General features: G+C 56.1%; 1 protein-coding gene across 1 annotated transcript; it reads left to right on the top strand.

Moving 5' to 3' along the window:
* The first annotated feature begins 450 nt into the window (after positions 1-450).
* Positions 451-12,114, top strand: SCRT2 (scratch family transcriptional repressor 2). Its single transcript, XM_027078087.1, has 2 exons — positions 451-583; positions 11,324-12,114. The coding sequence occupies exons 1-2, from the start codon at positions 451-453 to the stop codon at positions 12,112-12,114; spliced, it is 924 nt and encodes a 307-aa protein (XP_026933888.1).
* Positions 12,115-12,533: the final 419 nt, after the last annotated feature.

Here is a 12,533-nt window from a genome sequence, read left to right as displayed (position 1 = left end):
CGCCTTTCTCACCCTCACTTTCTCCCCTCCTGCCTGCCCGCTGCTCCCTGAGCCTGGCCTGCCCCCACCGCCGCCGGTTCAGGGGAACGTGTGCGGAGCGATTGTCCTGGGGGACATTTGATGGATTAGAGCGCTGAACAGTTCCATTGCTAGGGGACCACCTGATCTCCTCCAGCCTGCGTCCCATATAAAGCCGGCAGCCGGAGTGCTGAGCACAGCTCCAGCGATCGCCTGTCTGCGCGCCGCCGCCGCCAAGCCCGAGCGGGAGCCAGAGCCAGAGCCGGGGCCGCCGCCACCGGTGCCGGCTCCGCTCGGCCGCCCGCCCGCCCGCCCGCTGGGAGCTGTCCAGTGCTGAAACCCCGCACAGCCAGCCAATCGCGCCCGGCTGGCCGCCTGCCCCCACCGGGTCCCCTCGCTAGTGCCCCCGCCGAGCCCCCCGCCAGTCGCACCATGCCCCGCTCCTTCCTGGTAAAGAAGATCAAAGGGGACGGCTTCCAGTGCAGCGGGGTGCCGGCCCCCACCTATCACCCCTTGGAGACCGCCTACGTGCTGCCTGGCGCCCGGGGGCCGCCCGAGGACAACGGTGAGTGGGACCCGGCGGGGGGGTGGGGGAGAAGAGGGGAGGGGAGTTCGGGCCCTCCCCAACTCGGGCCACGAGGAGGGGTGCGCGCGGTAGGGAACCCCGGGAGGAGATGACCCTGGCTGTGTGCGCCCCCCGGGCTTCCCAAGGGCTGGGCGGGCGGGGCACGGGCCAGGTCCGTACAAAGGGAAAGTCGCAGGGTCGGCCCATCCCGCCATCAAGCGCCTGCCCGGACTTTGAAAGTTGTGGCCCTAGATTGGTGCCAGAGTGAGGGGTGGTGAGAGAATGGAGAGAGAGGGGTGCCCATGAAGGGCTAGTGCTGGGGGGCTAATGCATAAGGCAATCTGAGGGTCCCCTCTCCGTGGTTGAGGGAAGGAGGCTGGTTGCCCGAGAGTGCTCCCTTGATGGGGAAGGTAAACCGGCCTGGACTACCAATCCCTGGGGAAATAGGGCTGGTTCCCTGGGGGTGGCTGGGGGCACCCTCTCTCCCTTCAAGCCTACTCCCCCTGGCGATGCCAGACAAGTGTTCTCGGGCCCCTCTCTCGGCAACTCTTTTGTTACCCTCAGCCGCACGCCTGCCAAAGGCTGGGCCTGTCCTGGGGACTGAGAGGAAGAGGGAATTTCTAGGAGGGGTTCCCCCAAAGTGGCTCCTGGTCTCCTGAGCTGCACTCCCTCCCCCTCCAGTTTCTCACTCCCCTCCAGAGCCAGCCCTGCTGTTTTTTGTCAGTCCCCTACCCCCAACACACTCTATTTCTTTTCAGAGCAAGTGCCTTGTAGGGACAAGGGTTTGGGGGACGAGAGGTCATTCAGGCCCAGAAGGGGGTGATCTCTGGAGGGTGTGGAGAAAAATCAGAGATTGCTTCTGTGGACCCCATCCCCCATGAAGGGGATCACAAAGGGGTTCTCCTCTGATGGTCCCCACCAGGACAGGTGTCTGGAGCGGGGGCATCCCTTTGGCAGTAAGAAATCTGACATCACATGTGGCATCAGCTTTGGGGTGTGTGTGTGTGAGAGAGAGAGAGAAAAGGGGAGAGGAGGGGAGAGAAAAAGGAGAGAAGAAAGGACTGAAGAAGAGGGGGGAAGCTGAGATGGCAAAGGCAGGAGGGTGGGAGCTTCTGCCTCAGGGATTTCCAAGCACTTCACCCACATTCCATCACTCTGCCAAGCCAGGTAGCAAGAGGGCGCTGGGTAAAAGGCTCTGTGACCTCATCAAGGTCAAAGAAATTAGGGAGTGATCAGGGATACAGCTACAGCCCCTCATCTCCTGGCCTCCCCCAGATCCCCAAGAGAATCAACCTCCCTTTTTCTTTGCCCACATGTCTCATATTCTACTGTCCTCTTTTCTTGACCCCAGGACCTCTTGGGGTTGAGGACTGAAGCCCAGGGATATGGCTGGGCTTATCTGAGTGCTGGCAGGACAGAGGGTAGACCTGGGGCCATGCCAGGGCTGGGGACCTGGGTAGAAATGGAAATGCCTGCAAGCCTGGGATGTGGATCCCTTGGGGAACTGACACAAAGCCCTGGGCTTCTGCCCGCCGAGTCCCCCTTGGTCCTGTCCCAGGCCAGCTGAGAAAACCTAGAGAAGCCCAGAGAATTTCTCATGCACAGCCAAAACTGCAGACTGTTCCTCAGGAGGGAGGCAGGAACGCCTTGCCTTGAATTCAGTCCAAAAAAGCTTTGAAAGGAGCCCCTGAGTGAATGGTGGGAAGCAGGGTAAGGGCAAAGCCATCAGCAGGGATGTTCTACCAGCTTTGATACCCTAGAACCATCCCTGTCCTTGGCCCTTTCCCCAAAGGGCTCCAGACCAGCTCCCTCTGGGGAATCCTGAGGCTGTCCTGATAGTCTGATATCTGGTCTGGAACTCTGGGAGGCCTGGGCTTTAGATCTCTGACTTGCTCTGTGACCTTGGGCAAGTGCCTTCCCTTCTCTGGTCCTCCGCCTCCTCAGCAGTGAAAGAGTTTGGATGGCATGATCTAAGTATCCTTCCAACTTTGACAAGCTCAGCTTCTGTGAAGGTCAAGTTTGGGTTGGGAGGCAGAGGAGATGACTGGATGTGGGTCTAAGAGAATGCAGGGGGCCATTGTCAGGGTTTCTGTAGGGCTCCATTTACCATCTGATGTCTGGCTGAGGGTGGCAGAGTTTCTGAGGCCAGGCGTTTTTCTTGGCTTCAGTCTCTGCAGGCTGCCCCATGCTGAGGACAGGCACCCTGACCTGGGTGCCCTGGCAGTGTCTGCAGTAAATGGTTAGTGTCGGAGACCAGGGGGTGACCCTTCAAGCTCTGGTATGGCCAGGGAACACAGGGTCTGCCTTGTTCTGTTATCGGGGGCCTCTTCCACCCCTGGGGTGTGGCCAGATTGGGAAGTAAAGGCTCCCTCACTGCACGGGTGGGTAGGGGTGCTGGGGGTCCTCAGAGAGCCTGCCGGCTCCTAGCGGTCCGTTGTCTCCGTTCTGCCGGAAATAACCTTGCTGAGCATTTGAGGGAAGTGTGAAAAATTGCTGAGCTGACGTTTTTCTCTCTCAGCGTGTGTAAGTGTGCTGGGTAAACAAGGAGAAAGGGGGGGGGAGGTGAGGAGAGTGAGGGAGAGAAGAGGGGGGAGGAGAAAGGAGGGAGGGAAGGGGGAGGGCCTGGGGCTGGAGATAGTTCCAGTTATTAGAAAGATCCTCTTACAAGCCATCCCTGCAGGGTCAGGATGAGACTGGTGGGAGGGGAATCTGGGGAAGGGAGCCTATAAATGTGGAGGTCAGGGGAACCACAGGCTCCTAACTGATGAAGATGCAGGACCCCAAATTAAAGAGTGTACCCCCAGCTCAGGGAAAGGCTGGGAGTGCTGGAGAATTCCTGGAGGACTCCTCCTCCTACACACACACACACACACACACACACACACACACACACACACACACCCCAGCAACGCTCTTCTTTGGGGCTGGCCAGAGGGTGTGGCAGGTGCATCTGGTCTCCAGCCTCCCCCTGAATGCACAGAACCCCTAAATAGGGAAGGAGAAGCCCCACAAATGGGGAAGCTTCCAGGTCTCTCTGCGGAGCTCCCCGAAGAAGGGAGAGCAGATCTAATTCCGCCGTCCTCTCCAGTGCGAGGCCTCCTCCTCTCCTCCTGCGTCCTCCACTGCTTTCTGCCTCCACAGAGCCTTCCCTTCCCCTCCTCTCCCTTGGGTGATTCCGAGCACAGATTCCGTCTCGCGGTGAGATGCCAACTCACATCCTCCTAACCCTCTCAGAACCTCGCCCTCCAACTCTACGAAGCCCGCCCCTTCCCAGGCCTAGGCCCCCATCCCGGGGAATGCTAGGGATTCGGCCACCTCAGTGTAGGCTGCTGCCCATCCCTCTGCATAGCAGTGGTCTCCATGGACCGGTGGACGTCTACCTCTCCTCACACCCTAACTCTGAAGTCCAGCTGGATGCCAGGTCTTCCTTCCTCTGCACCCCCACCCCATCCTGCCCCCATAACTCCTTCAGAGTGCATCTGACCCAGGCAGATGAGGGATCAATGCCAATCCAATAACGCACTTGTCTGCCCTCTGCAGCTACATTAAGCCTCCCCAGCAGCTGAGGAAGCGCTCCTACTTCTGCCCATAGGCTTATCTAGTGACCACATTATACCAGCACCCGCTTCTGCTTACCCCCTCTGATGGCGCCGGGGAGTCGCTCCAGGCCAGGCCTGGGAACCTGGCTGAAAGTCCCCAATTGCCACACATCTACCCCACACTTCAGAAAGCCCATTTGGGGAGCAGGGATGCAAAAGGGTAGCCCCAATCCCTTGGCAGATGGAGCCCAGAGATGGCTGAGGAGGTACCCAAGGACACACAGCAGGCCCATATGCGTGTTCTACCCCGGGCATCTTGGTCTTGGTCCAGGTCCAAGGTCAAGATCAGAGACATGTCAGAGGTCCAGGTTCAAAGTCCATGTCCAACGTCCAGTCCAATGTCCAGGTCCAATGTCCATGTCCAATCTTAGGTCTAGGACAAGGTCTAAAGTCTAGGTCCAAGGTCAATGTCCCAGGTTACAGGTCCACTCCAAAATTCAGAACAAATCCATGTCCAAGTTCAAGTTTCAATCCATGTCCGGGTCAACGTTCAGTCTCCAGGATCAGGATCCAGATCCAATTTCTAGTCCAAGGTCATGTCCAGGTCTATTCTCAAGGCTGGCTGGTTCACGTCTTAGAGCCACCATCAGCTTTCTCTGTGGCTCTGAACTAATCTTCCCTTACCCGAGCCCCAGTTTCTCTCTTATGAAAAGAAGCAGTCAAACTTGATCTCTTTCAGCTCTGACCTTCTAGGGACCCAAAAAATCTGATTTTCCTAAGAATTAGTCACTGGGAATGCGGAACAACAGGGTCCACGTGGGATACTGAATCTGGGGGCCCTGGTCCCCCCTAAAGCCTGGGGTCACAAGGGGGACATGAGGGGCCCAGACGGAGTGTCCACTCTTCAGACAGTCTCAGTTTGTGGCTTCTGAGAGAGGACAGGAGAGTACATCAAGTCCCTGTGGCAGCACAGCAATTTATACATCCCCATCTCTCACTCACACACACACACACACACGCACGCACACACACACACAGTGGGCAAATGGCAGTGAGAGCAGAGTGCTGAGGAAGGTTAGCTTCAACTGCCAGAGGCAAACCTGAGGCCAGAGAGATTACTTGCCCGAGATGACAAGGGCATAAATGGCAGACCGCATCACCCCTCCCTGGGGTCCTTCATCTACATGTTCCAGGGATCCCCACAGCCTGGAGGCCCTCTGGGGGGCATGCAAGACGCTGCTGAGAGAGACGAGCCCCCCAGAACTCTTGGCCTCCTTCCAGCTGTGGGCTCCCCTGGGATGAAGTGTCCACTGCCAGCCTTTGGCTAGGAAGGGAAGTTGGCATGGGCACCTTCTGGGGCACAGAGAGGGTAGGGCAGAAAAGCAGGGGGTCTGGAGAGACAATGTGCGTTATGCATGACAGCCAGTCCCGAGGAGGCCCAGAAAGGGCCCCAGAGACACCCTGCAGGGAGCAGGAGGCTGCTCCACCAACCAGTGCTGGGCAACTCCAGACCCGTAGCCACCATGCCTATCTCCACAACCCCTTGAAAAATCTTTCCTATTGATTCCCGCAGAGCTGTGGACCTCCCTGTGGGCCACGGGAATTGGGTCACAGTCAGGAAAAAGCAGAATATGGGGGATTTCAGGAGGGAGGGATGGTGGGGAGGGGCCCTGGAATCCTCTCAACACTCCCTGGGTCTGAGTCAGTGGGCACGAGCCCCGCACCCTACAGCCCTGGTTATGTTGGGCCAGACCTCACTCTGCCCACCACTCATCTGGACTCAGGGACCCCCCCCTCCCCAGTGGGCAGGTGTACCAGCTGCCAGGCCCTTGGAGGAGGTGGGTGTCATTTCTGGTCCAGTGCCCAGGGAACCGCTAACAAAGATGCTATAATAAGGGGAGGGGGAGGTACCAGCCCCTTTGCCCAGCTCTGTGAGCAGACAGGAGAAACTATTTTTATCCTGCTTTGCTGCTGACAGACCTGGCTTTCTGCTCAGCTGGCTGGAGCTGATTCTCGAGGCCCGAGGCCCTGGCACAGCAAGACACAGCTCTAAATAAACTCATGCAGCAGCCCCTCCAGCCCCCCCACCTAGCAGGGCCTGGCCCTCCTCAGGAAAGTGGGCCACCTGGGAAGCTGGCCCGTTACTAGGCCCCTCTCTTCTTCTGCTCTTCTTGAGACAGGGAAGTGGGATTTGGGCTGGAAATTCCCTGGAGGAAGTTTGCAACACTGGGAATCTGAGAGAGACTGGGAAAAAGAACACTGGCCTGGGAGTCAGGAGGCCAGCCTAGCTCTGGTGTGAACTTGCTTTGTGGTCTGGTAAAGTCTCCTCTCTGGGCTTCAGCTTCCGTAGAACTAGGGCACCGGGGCAAGTGACCACCACACTCCCTTAGACACAAGCTAATGTGAAAAGCACCAAGCAGGGTGCCTTGTACACAGTAAGTGCTCAATAAGTGTTAGTCATTACTTTTATTGATCATTTACAAAGATTTACAAAGGGCTGGTGCATTTTCTAGAAGAATAGCTTCTCCCCACCCCCAATTCCCCATCATCCCATCAGACACAGGCCAGCTGGGTGGTAGTATTTGAAGAAACCCACCACCCTTTCCTCCCACCAATTGAAAATCTTCCCTCCCCTAGCAGGTCTCCATGCCTGCTCAGGGCTTTTGGAAAAAAACACAGACTCTGGAGGGTTTTGAGTCTTACTCCTCCTCCAGTGACCTTGGCAACTCCTCTCCCCTCTCTGGGCCTCCGGGCTTGGCGCAGTGCCTGGCACACGGAGAGGGCGCAGGGGTAGCTGGAAGCAGTAGGAGCAGAAGTACTTCTCAGAGATGCCCCCACCCTCATCCCAAGGGGTCAGACAATTGGAAGAGACAATGTCTGCAAAGCACCCAGCACCTGATTTCTCATAAAATTCCCTTGCAGAATTTTTTTTCCCTTGCAGAATTTTTTTAAAATGTATTCTGGACCTTCAGTCTAAAATATCAAGACTCTTGAGTAGGGAAAACCAAAAGTCATTCTCAGGTGACATGTACATGACATCTCTACATCTCCAAAGTGTTTCTAAGCCTTCCCTATAGCCCCACGTCACAGGACTGGCTCTGTTCCCTATCCCTCAAATGGGCCACTGGAGCCCAGAGAGGCCTTGTGACTTGCCCATGGTCACACAGCTGGAGTATGAGTAAAAGAGCCAGGATGAGAGCCAAGTCTCTTCTCTCTGAGTCCCGGGGCCTCCCTGCCCCTATCTGGACCCAAACAAGAGAGGCCTCTCTCACCCTGTTGGCTGGGGGACAAGCAGCTCAGCCTTCTACAGTCACCTGTAAGGCAGAGGAAGGCACCCAAAACTTGTCTGAGTTCCACACACAGAGTCAGAAGAGCATTGCCTATAGTGTCCTAAAGGATTCTCCAGGGTTGAGGCCCAGAGAGGCGAGGTTGTTTGCCCAAGGTCACACAGCAGCCTAAGATACCCATGTGTGTCCCCTTCACTCTCTAGCAGATTAGAAGGATATCACTAGGAGATGTAGTGACAATAATAATGACAATAAAATTGAGAGGCTACTGTGTGCTAGGCATTGTACTAAGTATTTTACACCATTAATTCATTCAATCCTATTATGAGTTCCTTTATACAGATGTGGCACAAAAAGGTTAAATAACCTGCCCGAGGTCACATAGGTAGGGAGAGGTCTGTGGATCTGAGAATGAGGTGGAGTTGACGGGGTTGGGGGATGGGGGACAGGACAATGGGCATCACTGAGGGGTCTATTCAGCCACGACGCAAAGAGTGTTTTTAGAGCATCCCAGTCAACCTTCTTCTGGTAGAGGCAGAGTCCAGAAAGGTTAAGCAACCTGACCAAGGTCACAAAGTAAGTTAGAACCACCTCTGCTAACATGACCACATAAATTCTCATACAACCCTCCACTCCCACCCCACAACCCATGCCAAACTCCGCAGCTGCTGGCCATCATGTCTGGCCCCACAGTTCCTGTCTGGAAGGCAATTTCACATCCGTCCCTAAGCTGAGGAGGAGCCTTTGTTTGAGGCGCCCCTATTTCTACAATATATAGAGATTCCAAGCGACAAGAGAAAGGTGCTGCAGTACTACAGGCCACCACCAGAGGGAACCACGGAAAGAGGGCCCCGCTGCAGCGAGGACTGCCCGGTCCATTGAGCTCCTACCAACGTGGGTCACCAGAATTTTTCTCACCAGACCATGAACCAGAAATTACACATCTTGGGCGAGGAAACAGTGGCCCAGGTTGGAGCTGCAAAATGTGTCTGTGCAGTTGCCAAGAAAACTGCAGCACAGAAACCCATCCGGGGAGATTTGTTCTTATTATTCATAATAACAGCCAACATGTGCCAGGCACTGGGTTGGAATCCTGTCTCTAAGTTACTAGCTGTGCAACCTTGGGCACGTTACCTAACTACCTTATGCCTCAGTTTCCTCATCTGTAAGATGGTACCAACCTCAGAGTCATGAGGGTGGGATGCATTCGTGTGTAGAGCTTTTAAATAGTATCTGATATATAAGTGCTCCAGGAGTGTTGGTTATTATTTGTTCACTTTTTACTTATTGTTTTCTTATTCACGGACTCTGCACTGCAAACTGTATGAGTTAGGTGCTTTTATTTTCCCCCATTTCACAGCTGGGGAAACAGAGGCACAGAGAGGTCAGTTTGTCCAAGATCACACAACTGGGAATAGTAAAACTGGAACTCAATCCAGGTAGTCTGGTGCCAAAATTGTGCTCTTAACCAATATGCCATCCTTCCTTAATAACAGCACATGCAAGGCACTGGCCACATGATCAGTGACCCCCTCCAAATGCATTCTATACTAGCCCCATACCCAGAGAAAGGAGCAGAGATGCAGAAAGATGCACAACTTGCTCCAGGTCACCCAGCTACAATCAGTGTCAGGAATCAAGTTGTCCCAAGACCACGGAGACAGAATGGTCTATGGCAGACCCTGCTGGGCCGGGGACTGAGGCTGGCCTGGCAAATCTTTATCTCCCATTCACCACCCATTTCACAAATACTTATCAAGTGTCCACTAGCTGGGGCACTGGGGATAGGAGGTGAGCAACCCAGCCATGGCCCCTTCCTCAGGGACCTCCCAGCATGTGGAAAACAAGGGGAGCAGTGCAGTGGGTTCCAACTCTTGTTCCACCACTACCACTTGAGCAAGTGGTAGTGGTGGAACAAGTACCACTACCACTCTGAACCTCAGTACAAGAGTGGTACCACTTGAGCAAGTGGTACCACTACCACCTGAGCAAGTACCACTTGAGCAAGCAAGTACCACTACCACTCTGAACCTCAGTTTTCCTTATCTGTAACACAGGTATTTTTGCAATGATTCAGCGAGGTGATGGGAGTGAAGTACTTTGCACAGAGCCTGGCACTTAGGAAGTGCTCTGTAAATATCAGCTAGTATTACCATTATCATCAGTAATTACAACAGGAAGAAATACAGAAGGAGAAAGAGGGAGTCTGGGTATGCCCAACAGGTATTCAACTCAGTCTGAAACAATACTCCCTGAACGTTTTGGGGCTTTAGTACCAGGCCTGATTCCTGGAGTGGGAGGTAGGGGTACCTCCAGACCAAAGGAGGGGAAGATGGGGTGCTGAGAGGCTGAGCACCCCCCATTATAAAGCTGCCACCACCAGTGCCCTCTCTGCATCTGACTACAGTGCCCCTCCCTACTGAGCCCTCCACCCCCGCAATCCCCAATCATCTCTGTGTTCAGAGGGCCCTGTGTGGGCAGCTGAAGGGACAGAGGGAAAGAAAGGGTACACCATTGCTTTCCAGGTTGGGGGACAGTCTGCACACAGACTTCACCCTGTGACCAGCCCAAAGTGCCCTATGAGAGGCAAAAGCGCGAAGGCTGAATCAGGCAGGCTGTTTAAGGGGATGAAAGCTCTGAATCCAGTTCCCCGCTTACAACAGAAACTCTCCTGGGAGCCCAGGCCCCATGGGCTTCAAGGAGGGTGCTGGGACCACACAAGGCCCAGGGAAGCAGAGACAAATCAGGGTGGCCCCTGCCCTTGGAAAGCCCCTGTTGAATGCCCTGGCCCACCCACCACCAGTCACTGGATCCCAAAATGGAAAGGATTTCTGGTCCAACTCTAGAGAGGAGCGAGGGGTGGGGGGTGGGGGGGCGGGAATGAATCTCACAGGGGGACTCCAGAAGGCTTCTAGTGGAGCAGGGAGCAAAGCAGGCTCGGGAGCAAGTGCAAGGAAGTTCCCTTCTTGGAGCATCTACATGCCACATACGTGACCTCTTTTAAATCCCCCAGCAACCCCGGGAGGTGGGTCTAACAGGATTGTGATTCTTTCATACAACATATATTCTTTGCACACCTGCTTTGAGCCAGGCACACAGATCCCATCCGGGAAGCTCACAGCCTGGTGGGGGAGGCAGACAATTAAATAATCTTCAGTGAAGTCGCTTTTTCAAGCAAGTAAAAAGCATAATTATAATAGCTAACATTTATATAGCAATTCCTGTGTGTTCTCTCTCTCTCTCTCTCAATTTCCTTATATGTAAAATGGGGATTATAACAGGATCTACTTCATAGGGTCTGTGATGATTGAATGAGTTAACATGTTAACAAGTTAACATGAGTTAACATGTGTAAAGCATGGCGGCAGAGCTTGGCGCACAGGAAGTGCTTAATGCATCATTCTCATCACTTTACTCAGTCCTTCCAAAGACCCTGGGAAGGAGTGTCCGATCATAAGCTCCATTTTGCAGATGAGGAAACTGAGATTCAGGTAAGTCCTAGGACTGGAACTGGCAGAATGTTGCTGGAATAAAGAAAGCCTGGACTTTAGCGTCAGGCTGCCAAGGTTTGGATCCTGGCTCCATCAATTACTAGTTGTGGGCTTAGACTATACGCCTCAGTTTCTCTATCTGTAAAGTGGGTGCAATAATAATACCTTCCTTGCGTGGCTGTGAGCATTTGACAGTCAACACAAAGCCAGTAGAACTTGACCTCACCGCGCTCCACGAGGGTGGGGTGGGGTGATTTTTATTGCGGCCCACGGAGGAAGGATCCGAACTCGGCAGCCTGACCCCCAGAGCACAGGCGCAGGACAGCGACTGCTATCGTACAAGCAGCCGTCACTTCCCTACAGAGGCCATGTGGACGCCTCCCAGGCGCCTCACCTTCCCCGCTTCCGTCTCGCCCCCTCCAGGTTACGCCCCGCACTGCCTGCCCCCCAGCAGCTACGATGCGGACCAGAAGCCGGGCCTGGACCTGGGGCCGGCGGAGCCCGCGTACCCGCCGGCGGCGCCGGAGGAGTACAGCGACCCCGAGAGCCCGCAGTCCAGCCTGTCGGCGCGCTACTTCCGCGGGGAGGCGGCCGTGACCGACAGCTACTCCATGGACGCCTTCTTCATCTCGGACGGGCGCTCGCGCCGGCGGCGCGGCGGGGGCGGCGGGGATGCCGGGGGCGCGGGGGACGCCGGAAGCGCTGGGGGACGCGCGGGACGCGCGGGGACGCCGGCGGGCGGCGGGCACCGGCACGCGTGCGCCGAGTGCGGCAAGACGTACGCTACGTCGTCGAACCTGAGCCGCCACAAGCAGACGCACCGCAGCCTGGACAGCCAGCTGGCGCGCAAGTGCCCGACGTGCGGCAAGGCTTACGTGTCCATGCCTGCGCTGGCCATGCACGTGCTCACGCACAACCTGCGCCACAAGTGCGGCGTGTGCGGCAAGGCCTTCTCGCGGCCCTGGCTTCTGCAGGGCCACATGCGCTCTCACACGGGCGAGAAGCCGTTCGGCTGCGCGCACTGCGGCAAGGCCTTCGCCGACCGCTCCAACCTGCGCGCGCACATGCAGACGCACTCGGCCTTCAAGCACTACCGCTGCCGCCAGTGCGACAAGACCTTCGCGCTCAAGTCCTACCTCCACAAGCACTGCGAGGCCGCCTGCGTCAAGGGGGCCGAGCCGCCCCCGCCACCCCCCGCCGGCCTCGCCAGCTGAGCCTCCCGACATTCCCGGGCCCCCCCCACCTGCGCCCTCAGCGTCCCCCAGCTGCGTTCCCCTGCCCACGCCCCTCGTGGGGACCCCGCTCCCAGACCGGAACTTTTCTCTCCACCCCTAACCCAGAACTCGCTTCCGGCACTGACTTCCCCAGTACATCCCGACCCACATCGTCCTTACCGGCTACCAAGATTCGGACCTTGACCCCTTGTCCCCGCCCTCAAGGCTCCCAACTCAGGCACCAGGTCCGCACCTTTCCCGGGCCCTAGAGCCGGAATTTTCTCCCCCCCTCCCCGCCCAGACTCTGCACCTCTCCCCTTCTAACTTGCAGACCTTTCCTCTCATTTCTGAGCTGAGTCTCAGACCGGTTCTCTACTGGAGTCCCCAATGTAAGGCCTAAACCCCCTTTGACTCACGCC

This window comes from Aethalodelphis obliquidens, unplaced genomic scaffold (genome assembly GCF_003676395.1).
Source record: "Aethalodelphis obliquidens isolate GAN/ISIS:26980383/991018 unplaced genomic scaffold, ASM367639v1 scaffold42, whole genome shotgun sequence".
Lineage (NCBI taxonomy): Eukaryota > Metazoa > Chordata > Mammalia > Artiodactyla > Delphinidae > Aethalodelphis > Aethalodelphis obliquidens.
The sequence above is the reverse complement of the archived record's forward strand: the minus strand, read 5'-3'. Positions and strand labels throughout refer to the sequence as shown.

Bases quoted from the DNA above. Each gene is read 5' to 3' on its own strand.
- SCRT2 (XM_027078087.1), top strand. From the start codon at position 451: ATGCCCCGCTCCTTCCTGGTAAAGAAGATCAAAGGGGACGGCTTCCAG. The intron at 584-11,323 runs GTGAGTGGGACC...CGCCCCCTCCAG, and splicing joins GGGGCCGCCCGAGGACAACG to GTTACGCCCCGCACTGCCTG.